At 41.6% G+C, this 13,017-nt stretch overlaps 1 protein-coding gene across 1 annotated transcript in view; it reads right to left on the reverse strand.

Moving 5' to 3' along the window:
* The window catches only part of gyg1a (glycogenin 1a), a 15,920-nt gene continuing 2,903 nt past the window's right edge, over window positions 1-13,017 (reverse strand). Inside the window, exons 2-7 of the mRNA XM_034674765.1 lie at window positions 11,779-11,914; window positions 11,505-11,679; window positions 11,085-11,247; window positions 8,863-8,989; window positions 7,697-7,934; window positions 1-4,075 (exon numbers count right to left, since the gene is read on the reverse strand). Of these exons, the coding sequence (XP_034530656.1) occupies window positions 3,911-4,075; window positions 7,697-7,934; window positions 8,863-8,989; window positions 11,085-11,247; window positions 11,505-11,679; window positions 11,779-11,914 (1,004 nt within the window). The 3' untranslated portion in view covers window positions 1-3,910. The remainder of the gene's footprint in view (window positions 4,076-7,696; window positions 7,935-8,862; window positions 8,990-11,084; window positions 11,248-11,504; window positions 11,680-11,778; window positions 11,915-13,017) is intronic.

Below are 13,017 nucleotides of genomic sequence, written 5' to 3' on the forward strand. Positions count from 1 at the left end.
TCAGATGGATAAAAAGAGGTTTCACCCGTTCTTTATTAGATAATCCACAGGGATGAACAGTTAACAGCCGGGGAACATGATTGACCTGCACTTAATGATGTCTCAACAGTTACATTTCACTTCCACACTCATGCATTCACCAGATTCTGCAGGTTAGAAGAATTACATATGGACTTTCCTCCCAGCTTTGCCAGCCTCTTGTAGGAGTGTGTTAAATGGAGTGAAGGGCGTATTATCATTACTGTTAGTAGCTAAGGATTACAGTGTCGTTTAAGGGCACACAGCTGGAGTGAAATAAAGAAGGCAAAGGCAACAGGAGAGGAAGAAATCAAGAGAGGTTGTTGTGCTACTAGCAGCAGTTACAGTAGTTGAGGTTTTGTAAACAGTGAATGGCAATAAGGCAGCTGGTAACACTACAGACAGGAACTGATGAAAGAGGTCTTGACACAGATATACTGATGTCGGTCTGGCAGGAACTTAACATGCAGGACACGCGTACAAACGATATGTCAGAGTAGCACATAAATACATACAAGACTCTATCAACATCACTTCAGGATGTGGCTGGAAAAACTTCATTACTGACCCACTTTTTGAGCTCTGTGCCATGCAAAATACAACACAACTGACCCCGACCCTGACCCTAATACAACACTGGACATTACAAAGCTGAAGTCATGGGGAGCTGGTGAGCGTCAGAGGCACAGGTAGGGATGTTCATTTGTGAACTCTGGTGAGATAAATGCTGTGTTATTAAAGCAGGATCCTCATAACTGGCTGATAAACAGAGACAGGACCGTACGAGGAGGCGTGAGCCAGCCGAACATCTGCTCCAATGAGGTTTGGATTGAGTGAGTTATTGCAGGAGAGAAGTTGTGGTAAATTCCACTTAACTCTAAAACATTTCCAGCAAATGCTAGTTTTACGTTTCTGTTGCTGAAAGTTTTCACAGATTCGGAAGACATGATCAGCACGAGAACACTTTAAAGGAGAAGTCTGACATTTTGGGAAGGACGCTTATCTACTTTTTTCCTGTGGGATGAAAAGGCAATTTATACCGCTTCTGCACGTCTGTGTAGTAGTCAATATCACTTGAAACACTAAATCAAGACCAAGACCAGAGTATATAGAGACCAGGATAAGATCAAGACCCTGAGTGTTTCACACCGAGTCAAGACCAGGACCAAGGCTATATAGTTGTTTACATAATTAGTGCAAACCTACAAGTGGCAATTTCTATGAGCAAAAAAATACAAACACTTGCTTAAATCTATTTCACCATCTTTAATCAACATCCTTTTACCATGTTTTACCACCCACCTACTTTCCTTAACACTACACCAAAAATTACAAGCATCTCTAAGATGATTAAAGTTCCTCAGAAAGAGGTACAGTAGGTGTGCAGTTTACTTTAAGCTTCTACCAAACAGTCTGGGAATGAATTGAGTGATGCAGTGAGCCAGAGAAAGGAGCTCTAAAACAAACGAGCACCTTAAAATACTCATATTAGATCTGAAACTGTTGATTCAAACTCTAAATCAGCACTTAAAGTAACATGCTGTGTGCTTATGACTCGCCAAGCAGGCTATATATAAGTATATATTGTTATATGCATTTTGTAGCATTGCTATCAGAGATGACATTAGCTTATGGTTATGTAACTTGATAAACATGACCTTCATCACTTTGTGTCTTCTACTTGTTGATCAAACACAATACAACACAATCAAATCTTGTTATGACATGCCCTGAACTCTCAATCTACCTCAAGGTTAACACTGCAATAGCTACATCCCTAAATATATGATGTAGTAAAGGGGTTGATATTACGCTACATGTGTCGTTCATGTGTCCCTCGACTCTTTTGGTGAGTTTCTTTTCTTTATGTAGTCTTTGGCCCGGCTTTTGTCTGGGGACCAGGGGTTTAGAAAATGTACAAGCCTGAAATTAGAAAAGACTCACTGACAAAGGAAAACATTGTTACAGTGTTTTAACTGGCCCACATGGGCTAGTGAAACGCGCAATCAGCTGGCCCTGAGTCTGTCAATCATGCATTGGGGGTACATAGCCCTGCATTAGCTAAATAAATTAGCTTGCCATTAGCAGACACTGACAGCATCAAGCGTTTCAATAATTCATTTGACGCAGGATGTTTAGCATCCATGTTATATGTCAAACAATGCCCGGTAACTCAATGATTTCTCTCCGGCTCTTATCTAGACTGGTCTTGAGAAGTAATCCACAGCAGCTTTTGTCAGACATAAGAGGTGGCAGGTTAAAATATGAATAAGTCTAAGATAAAACAGATTTTTAAAAATGGACTTGGTCTCCAGGCCAAGACTTGATTACAAGTAGCCTACAACACTCCTAGCATAAACCTGGAACAGTTTAACAGATTGCTAAATGTAGCACACTCCACCTATCACTATCTCCAAAGCTCCCTAATTAAAACGTTGCATCTCTTTTGTTAAAGTAAAACAAACCTTAAAGAAAGATTTTGTAAAATCAGAAACAGAAAATGTTGACACTTGGGATTTGCACATATTGGTAAAACAAGATATAACATGTTAACTGGTGAGCTTTAACCCTCCTGTTATGTTTGTTTCTGTGGAACAGCATTAATGTTCCTGGGTCAATTTGACCCGGGGCATATTTAATTATCCAAAGTGTCAGAACACCAAAAAATCCCAATATACATTTTTAATCTAGTTTTTGACTCCATTACTAACCATTTAAATCAAGATCTAGTCCATTGGTGTTCTTTAATTCTCACAGATCATGTACAATGAGGATAACTCACTCGTTTTTTTATTAAAATTAATGTTAAAAGAATGTTTTAATGTACATTGGAAAGCCCTAAATATAAATACAATAGTTTTACATGACATAGACTTTTTTTTATTTTATTTTATATTTTGAATTTTTTTATTTTTATGAAGTGATGTTGATAAATTAACACGACACCTCTTCTGTCACATGCTGCCCAGATTTTTATGCTGCATTTAGCTGGTTTGGAAGGCATTTAATGCCTAGAATAGACTTTTAAAAAGGGTCAATTTGACCCGCAACATAATAGGTGGGTTAACAGAGCTGGCATGCAGACTGTGTCACATTTAGACAAAGCAAGGGTAGCTGTTTTCTAGCCCTGATGCTAGCCTCAGCACTTTGTACACTACTTTGGGGTTTTATCATTTAGCAAATGCTGGAAAGGAAAATCCAAATACTCCTTTTATCATACTTATTGTTTTGTTTTTTTACTACAGCACCAGATTTAATCTGCAAAGGTTTTTCCCGAACAACAGAAATGTTTGACCGGGTCAAAATCAAAGTTTACATCGAACACTGAGAGGGAAAAACAGGAGTGCTGCAGTCAGTGGAAATATTGGATTTAAACATTAGATTTGCTGCAGGCAGACATTTTGGCATTCTGGGCAGACAGTTAACATCTGCAGGATTACAAAAAAATCTCCATCGTTTGCCCTCGGGTTTGTGAACAGGAAGATAAGTGACCAAGTTTCTGAGTGTTGTACGCAGTGCAAGTCCCAGTGCTAAGCTAAGTTAGCCAGCTGCTGGAGATAACTTCATATTTTCCCTATAGACCAGTAAATAGTCTTAATCCTCTGATTTCAAATTGTGAGAAAGTGAAAACGAGTGTATTCCCTGAAATGTCAGACTTTTCCTTTTAGGGAAAGAACTGAATGGTGCATGGACACTGTGTCAGACTTATGTTCTCTGTCATTCACACACACGCTGACAGGATGCAGAGAGTGAGGCTCAAAGGTGCTCAGAGGCTTTCATCCAGTCACCTGCTAATGAAGCCCCCGGGATTGGCCGAGCAGTGCTTAAAACCCCGCCCACAAAGAGCTTTGACTGGCGCTCTCTCTGTCCGTCACACTCCCTCCTCTGGATGCTACTTTAAGAAGGAGTCAAGCTTTCGCTCGATATTGGCGAAGGAATCATCTCCCAAGTAGTCGATCTGGCCCGCTTCCCAGCGCTGCTTCCTTTCCTCTGATGAAACCTTCTGGGGAGGGGGAGCGAAGACAGCAGCCTGCTCGCTCACATCATCATGTTTACCCTGTATGAGAGAGAGAGAGAGAGAGAGAGAGAGAGAGAGAGAGAGAGAGAGAGAGAGAGAGAGAGAGAGAGAGAGAGAGAGAGAGAGAGAGAGAGAGAGAGAGAGAGAGAGAGAGAGAGAGAGAGAATGAATGATTCATTAAATGGAACAAGAGCAATACTTTATAAGGAAAGGTTTCCCCAAGTCCAGCCATGCTTGGCTCCACTCGCTCTTTTTTTTTTTTTTTTTACAGTAAAGACACAATCAGTGCAAGCAGGAGTTTTGAGAAGTTCTGACAAGACAGTTTGCAACACACTTGTAGCAGATAAGAGCAGAGTGTGTTTGGAACATAAAGAAAAGAAAGTCTAGACACTCATTCAAATGTCATCAAAAATCCTTACTAGAGATATTTTAAAGACTCAGTACTCTGGTGAAGAAGGCCAGCTCAGTCCTGGACCCTGTGGAGGTGGTGGCTGACAGGAGAGTTATGGCCAATCTGTCGTCTTTGATGAACATTTCTTTTCTATAGGGGTGACCCCAAATAGTCGAATATTCGACGATTCGTTCTGACGAGTCTTAGTCGACTGCCAATCTCATAGTCGAATATTTGCATATGAAATGTGGATCATTCCATTCAAAGCATGGGGGCGCTCAATGTCTAATTTTACATTATTTTCCTGTTTCCCGTAAAAAGTGTCTCATTTATCCTATTTTGATATAAATATAGACTTATTTAATGTAATTCTAAAAACAGCTCTTGAAGTGTTCAATCTCCTTAAAGTGGTAATTAAATCTCCCCTGGTTATTAAAGGTGGACTCTCCCATTCAGCGGGACCTGTGGAGCAGACGTACCTCAGCTGGCCTTTAAATCTTTCTACGTTCATGGTAGCTCAAAATGTCAGGAAATAAAACTTCAGTTGATTCTAAAAATAGTGATGAAGACGAGGAGCAGCTTCACACAAAAACTGTACGGGGCCAAAAGAACGAGGAGGGATACCCAAAGCTGTCCGAAGCCTCAAAAACAATCCACAGCATCCCATCCACCTCCACACCATCAGAGAGGATATTCTCTAAGACAGGATTTACAGTCAACAAAGCAAGGAGCGCACTTCTGCCCGTACACACGATGGTTTTCCTCACGTAAAATGTGAAAAGACTCAAGCGGACAAAGACGCGATGAAAGACTGTTTTAAAAGGTTCTGTTAAGAGATTTAAAAACCCTTTAGCTGGTTCAGGTTTGATTTTGAACATTATACAAATGTTAAGCCTTAAGTTGGACAAACTAACCTCTGCAGAGCTGCTCTCCGCTGTGTGAACACTGTTTAAATATCTCCTGAATCCTTATTCTATAACGGAGCGTTGTTCCATGTTTAACGGATGGTGGCCTTTTTTGAGTTTTCTCTCCTTCATCACCTCGTTGTTTTTGCAATATAGATTTAAAAAATCTAAGTTTTATTCTTATAATATTCTGTTGTCCCTTTTACTTTAAGCTACGAGTCTCTTAATTGTAAAGGGTTATGTGTAATATTGTCATGCGGTCACCATCATGCAGACTTTGGGTCAATAAGGAAAAACAACAAACATTTGACTATTCGTCTACTATGGGCAAAATCTGATGAATCAGATTCCACTAAGCAAATCCTTAGGCGGGCTCACCCCTACTTTTCTATATATATTCTTGTTGAAATTCTTGTTCTGTACACCTTTTTGTTTGCTGCTGTAACTCCATGAATTTCCCCGTTGTGGGACGAATAAAGGAGTATCTTATCTTATCTTCTCCATAGAGTGTATATAAAATGGACAGCGTTGCTCCGCCTTTTCCCGTTGTACGGTTTTGAAGCCAAAAAACCCCGTTCCAATGCACAGCCATTGTGCAGCCAGAGTCTGCACTGTAGACAACAAGGTCCTATGGAGTTTCCCTCTACGGCGGCTGTGAATCAAAGCAAACCCGGAAGTAAAACCCCGTTTTTTAAACTCTAATAACTAACGAAAAAGAAACTTTTCAGAAAAAAGAGGCCTTGGACACAAAACAGTCACATACTAACTACATATCACCACAGCATACGGTTGTGAGAAACATTCGTACAACGTGTATTTATTTCTTAAAGTTTGACTGCAGCCCCATTCAAATGAATGGGGGAGACAGAGTTTTTGACCCATACTGCAGCCAGCCACCAGGGGACAGATGCTTTGGTGGAGGCTTCACTTCCAGCTGAGCGAGCTGCACCCCTGGTTTTCTCTTTCTCAAATGTAAAATCCAGATCTATCTATAAATACAAATATTGGAGTTGTGACAAGAAAAGTCCATAACCAGTGTACTACACCCAAAGCTTTTACGTCACACTTGTTCAAGTTGCAAATGAAACCATTAAACAATTATTGGGCGTATCCACAAACGTTTTAATTATTCTCTTTCTCTGACGTTGTGGAGCCCAAGAACTCAATATCAGAGCGCTTCTTGCCTGAACTTACGGCACTGAACTGTTTCTTATTCACAAATCTGGTTTGTTTAAGGGAAGGTGGCTCAGTTGCTTTCCCATAATGGTCACTGTTTCTTTGTATCACAACAATATGCACAAGGATGTCGCCACAGGACGAGCACAACCCTAGAAAACAATATACTGATAACTAAGGCGAGCAGTAAAGAGTATTATCAGCAAAACTCCACAACGTGAAAAAGGTTATCACTGCACTCTTGCTTGTAGTGATCTTTCCTGCCGGCATAAGCAGATCACTACTTACAGACACTTTAGTAGGAAGCTGCCAGAATAAAAGACCAGATAAAGTCAAGGTTAAATTATTTTGCATGTGGTCACACATGCAGCTCACGTGGATAAAGTGGGAAAGTTTTCAGGAGGCGGGATTGCTTAATTATGTTAAATTAGACTGATGCTCACTCTTTGGTAAATGAAGGAAAATGAAAGTGCTTTTATCTTTTGTCCTGTGATTTCAACTCCTAAACACTGTGGCTGCTGTCCAGCAAACCAGACCCAGTGTCACTTTGAACCAAATAAATGAGTAAATTGAAAATAACTGGAAAGAATCCAACATATTTGAGCTCACTTGTCAAACAAATTAAATAACCCGAGCCTAGCACCAAAACGTTCTCTATGAAGCCATTACTCTTGCTTGTATTAACTTGTCAGTGTGACACATAAAGGCACAGCTTCAGGCAGTTGGACAAAGCCTGTGTTACTACTCCACTACTGTCTTGTTACAACACACAACTTCCTGCTCTCTGAAACTGTCGGGCATCGTGTGTGTCATTTTAACGGGAAAGCTGTACACAGACATGAAACCACTGACAGGACTGGAAAGACAACTTATGGCAACAGACTGGTGAAGAGGAATGTGGAACCAATCCACCTTTCCTTGTTACTGTGACTAAATTAAATTGTCATGAGGTTCAGGAGGGATTCAGAGATGTGATATTTTCCGCTCTTGGTAGTATTTCACCAGGAGAGATTTTAAAGTTTGAATAAAAGCAAGAGAAGGAAGAGTTCACATCTGAAAAAAGGGTTTCAACACAAGCAGGACATGGTGGGTGGCAACAGGCTGAACATCACACATCAAACCACAACCACACCTGGACCCAGACACTCTTCTGTCACTCCAAGTCAAACACTACAAATGCTGACGTACGTCTTCGCTTGCGTCAAAGAAGCCACAGTTGAAGGGCGTCTCTCCGTAGGCCTGCTGCAGTAAAGGCACCACAGATTTGGCGTACAGCTTCCACCACATGAGCAGATAGTCGGGGTGAAGTTGGCACAGCTCGGGGGACTGGGAGTGACCTCTGACCTCCCCTCTCTGAACGTCGTAGGAGTGGTTCCATGGCTTCACCTTGCCCAGGAAGTGCACCACCTTGGCGTTGCGGCCGTACCTGTGACGTAAAAAGACAGGATGAGACAGAGGCAGAAGTGGGGACTTATGCCAATGTTACCACAAACTCTGCAAGAGTACTGATGGACATTTGTCTGCAATTTCTGAGTGGCAACAATTTGCAAAACAGGATGTTGCCATCGTCTGCAATCTACACCTGAGGAGAGTCTGCTGATGGCTCTTGTGAAACGGACCACAAGATCACAGCAGCGTCACGACTGCAAAGTCCAAGTGGGAGAGAAACGGGAGGGGTCCTGTTTCACACCGTAGGCCAATAAACTATACCATGTCAACAGAAGTGAAGGTCAAGCTGGACACATTTGGACGACCAAAATGAGTGTCGTAATTTTTAATAGCAGAGGAAAGGTGTGTGAGTACAACCTGGAAGTTCGAGGAAACCGGTTTTATATTTACAAGAAGTTTGGATGCTAATTGTACTCACTGCCTCTGTTTTGTTTTCCAAAACAAGGTTGTGAAACTTGAGGTTTTAAACCTGTATGACACTCAGATTCAAAGCCCCTGTGACTTGCCTTTCATAAACCTGCCAACCTCCATTTTTAAATCAAGTATTTTCCTTTACAAAGCACTGAATCAAACTCCTCCACTGAAAGGACGCTCAATGAACCAGAATCATATACACAAGTTCCTAAATATTAACTGCAGTACCCCTGTCCTCTCTGCTGTCCAGCTCACTGTGACTCTCAGCAGCTCCTCGAAATTCAACACCCGGCCACAGACACACAAATACACAACCTTTGAACTGACCTTGGATAAGCTTCGAGCTTTCCAACACACACAAACACCCTGAAGTTTCACAATAAAAGCTGCAAAACCTACACAAGTAGCTTCATATTCACACACAAACACACCCTGGATGACCTGAGTGTGTTTGTGTGTGTGTGTGTGTGCATATGTGTGTTTGTACTGACTGTTTGAAAGCTGGCAGGTAGGAGTAGATGGCGATACTGCTGAGGTTGTAGATGAAGGGAAGGTGTTTGGAAATATCTGCCGTCGCCCAAGTGTTGAAGAAACTGTTGAGGACTCCCTGATCTCCACCTGTAGAGACACACACACACACACACACACACACACACACACACACACACACACACACACACACACACACACACACACACACACACACACACACACACACACACACACACACACAAACACAAACACACACAGAGAATTACAATAACAGATTTGAAAGGTTTTGACAGCCTAAAGAAGAGCAAAATAAGTAACACATACGTCAATGTAGAACAAAACACTTCACACACACATACCATTCATTCCCACAGAGGAGGAAATCCATTCATACACTCACAGACAGATGCCACATGTATGCCACATGGTGTTAAGTAGCAGCTAAAGGGCAGGGGTGAGCAGGTGGTGTGAGGACATGGTTTGACTGAGTCAGGGTTGACATTAGGACACATGACAGCCTGCCTGCTTATTTTTCTGTGTATGAGGAGGAGGGCTTAGCGGGAACTTCTGGAGCTTGTTATCATTATTCAGCTCTTCAAGGAGGCAGACCGAGGCTTCTGAACATTAGACATTTGATATTTTTACACTCTATTTGTCCATACAAAAGAAAGTGGTCTCTGACTTGTCATGAACTATCATCTGATGATGATTAGGCTCTTTTGGGACCACGGCCAAAATATCAGCTGCTTCCAGTGAAGCCAAAAGATATCCAGATAACTGATAACAGATATCCGGAACGGGCCTTCCCTTTCCGTGCGATGGTCGTTGTTTAAAGTCTAACTGGCAATTTGAGACACAAGAATGAAGCTGGAGCTGAGATATGACATCTACTAAGGTTTGTTATGTGCACTCGTACGCAGGTATCTGTTTATGTGGTGGCTGATGAGAAGCTTAATTGTCATCAGACAAAAGCCGACAGGGTGTTGCGTTACATTCTAGCCGGTGCATTTGACCTCTTTGGCTCTCCACGCAACCCATGACTGCTTCAGTTCAACAAACCTTTCCCATACCAAACCAGGTTTCTTGCATACAGATTTGACATTACACATAAACCTGTTTATAGAGATTTATGTCTGTGTAACTTAAAGCTCCTGTAAGGAGTTTTTAGCTGGTTATTAAATAGACTAAAGTTAGCATGGATGTGTCTTTATGATCCACAAAACAAACCACACCATCAGGATAAAGAGTGACTACTCTTTATATCTATTTTTAGTAATAAGTAAGTGATCCAGTGACTGTTACGAGACATCAGGATGAGATTTCTTGAGATACGTGTACAGGACAAAAGCAGCAAAGAGATAACAGGCTTTGTCCACAGGGGGCGCCAAATCAACACAAACTGAAAGTTCCTGACAGGAGCTTTAGGTCATGAGGTTGACCTTTATGTAACATTCGGTTGGGGAGATTCACCTTTACTACAGTACAACAGCTGAAGACCTACAGGAAATGTGGGGAGTAGAGAGCGGGGGGAAGACATGCAGCAAATGGTCTAGGCCAGAAGTCAAACCAGATACCCCCACGACAAACACTGTCGCCTCTGTACACGGAGAGAGCGCCTTAACCGCTTAGTCAACTTTCACCCGGGGAGGAACTTTTACCAGTCAGACCTATCGTGTCTGGTGCAAACCACTGTGGCAGATTATTAACCCCTGTGCTCTACTACCCAGGGTTTACCACTGACCACACACCACTGTCTTCAAAAACACTCAGACTGTTCAGAGTTTCTTGGCAACATGCCTCATTTCTCATGTAAATAGCTGCATCTGTTCAGTGCTAATAAGCTAATACTATTATTCTAACATCTTATTGCAGTTATGAAATAGCTAAATGGTTTAAACCTGCATTTTAACATTGACATCAGGAGCATATATCATGCTAATGCTAGCTTGCTCATGACAACACTGTGCCTAGTACAGCCATCAATTTGCTAGCTTAAACTCCAATCTTAAGTAATCATATCAAATAATCATCTTTTTTAAACTATCAAATATTGAAGCTTGTGAGCGGTTCTTTAGTGCTCAGCTAACACGTAGCATCTGTCTCCTAAAACGTGCAGAAACTTGCTTTTTAAGTTATTTCCTACAGTCTCTTTGCATTATGTCAGAACTGTCTGTAAGCCTTTAACGGAGGAATACATAAACAAAGAGGGAGGAACGCTCACCGTCAAAGCTGCCATTTTCACTGCAGTACGCCAGCAGCTTCTCGTGCGTCTCATTGGACGGCCTGAAGACGAAAACCCCGGAGTTGAAACAGTCGGGCCAGCCAGGATCTGGTGCTGCTGATAGTTCCTCTCTCTCGAAGAGCTCGTCGATATTTGATAGCACCTGGATGCATTTAAAACAGATGTTATTTACAGCTTGATTCAGTGTCGTCCAGCATCACTTCCACAGCAGTCATTGTACATAAAATGCAGAAGACTGTAGCTGATACATTTCAGAGTTTCAGGTACTGAATATCAAACTGAAAATAGGTCAAACAATATCAGTTTCATTCAGTTAGCAAAGGAGGATGACTTGCAAGAGATACATATTGTTGCTATTGTGTATTTTTGTCCTGCTGTTGTCACTTTTCTTCTCCTCACCAGCGTGTCTGCGTCCATGAACACACACTTGCTGTACTGTGTGAGAGTCCAGCAGTGCAGTTTGGTGAATGTTACTCCCAGGTCCGGTCGCTTCATCAGAGCCAGGTGAGCTGAATCGCCTGAGTCCATGACATCCACCACACACACCTCGTCAAAAACGGAGCGTAGCACTTCTCTACAACACAGAGGGTAGAACATAAACCAGTGTGTCCTGCATATGGGACATTACCTCTAATAGAATAATGGCTTATTATGAATTATCTACATAGATTACCTGCAAGGCTCTGCGACATGAGGTCCGATGAGTGCAACCAGTTTCTTGGTTGTGTTGTGATTTCGTAGCGACTGGCCGAGAACCATCGCTCCCTTGGCGTAGCTGTCATTTGTGGCCAGCGTCACAAAAGCTTGGTCTGCTTGGAGAAAAACACACAATCATCAGGTAATGACAAACAGGCAAACAAGTCAGTTTATCATGACTTTGTCTGTGTCGTCTTTGTCAGTCCAAGGCCAGAACAGGCACTGTTGTGTCTGTGGTCATCCAGCATGATATCTAGTACAGTGCAGCTGCTTAAAACAGTAGCAAAGTCTTGGTGATACTGATGGCCATCGTGGACAGCAGCCTTATATAAGATATGATAGCTAACAGCTACATACGCCAATCGGATTAAATGCAAGAACAAAAGCTCATCCTTCTGTGACACAGAGACACAGAAATAGATGGATTAATATAAATAAATCAACAGCCGTCATCTAAAAAAGATACTATCCATGCTTTTTTGTACACATGTGGGTTTTGCAGCATTTTTTTAACATTTATTGTAACTCTCAATGTTAAAAATTAAGTAAACTCCTTTTGGTAGAAATTACAAAAAATACTTTCTGGGCTTTTTGTTACTACGTTTGATATCTTGTGAAGTTTTAAACACAATATCATAATTTAATCTACCTTGACCTTAAGTCAAAGACCAAAAGTTGACTTTAATGCAGCAGTGAGATCTGCGTTTGTCATCATTCAAATTCCTGGACTTTACACTAAAGGTGTATTTAGAATATTCCCACCAACTCAACCGTCCTCATGTTAAATTCTCCTGTGTCTGATCATGCTGTGTCTTGTACATGTTATCTCTGAAAGCGTGACCCTGAGGCCTAAACTAAGGCATTGTTTCTCACCTGGATGTAAACAGAAGATCACGACCTTTGGCATAAGAGCACTTTGTCCTGCAGACAAAGGTATGCAGAGATGCTGACTAAAATAAGCAACCTCGACCTCAGCAAGGAGGGGTGAGAAGATGCATTCAACAAACACACCTTTGTCTTGTCGTGATTGTTTATGTGTTTAATATAAGCAACCTTGAGTTAAGTGAGGAGGACTGAGCGGAGGACTATAACAAACTCACTTTTTATTGTGCTGTAAGTAAAGTCTGGCACACTAGAAGAGATTTTGTTGGACAGAAGCTTCCATCAGACAGTGGTCGCTAATAATACTCATGCCTCGACGGTACACTCCATGAAG

The sequence above is a fragment of the Notolabrus celidotus genome, chromosome 22 (genome assembly GCF_009762535.1).
Source record: "Notolabrus celidotus isolate fNotCel1 chromosome 22, fNotCel1.pri, whole genome shotgun sequence".
NCBI classification, from domain to species: domain Eukaryota; kingdom Metazoa; phylum Chordata; class Actinopteri; order Labriformes; family Labridae; genus Notolabrus; species Notolabrus celidotus.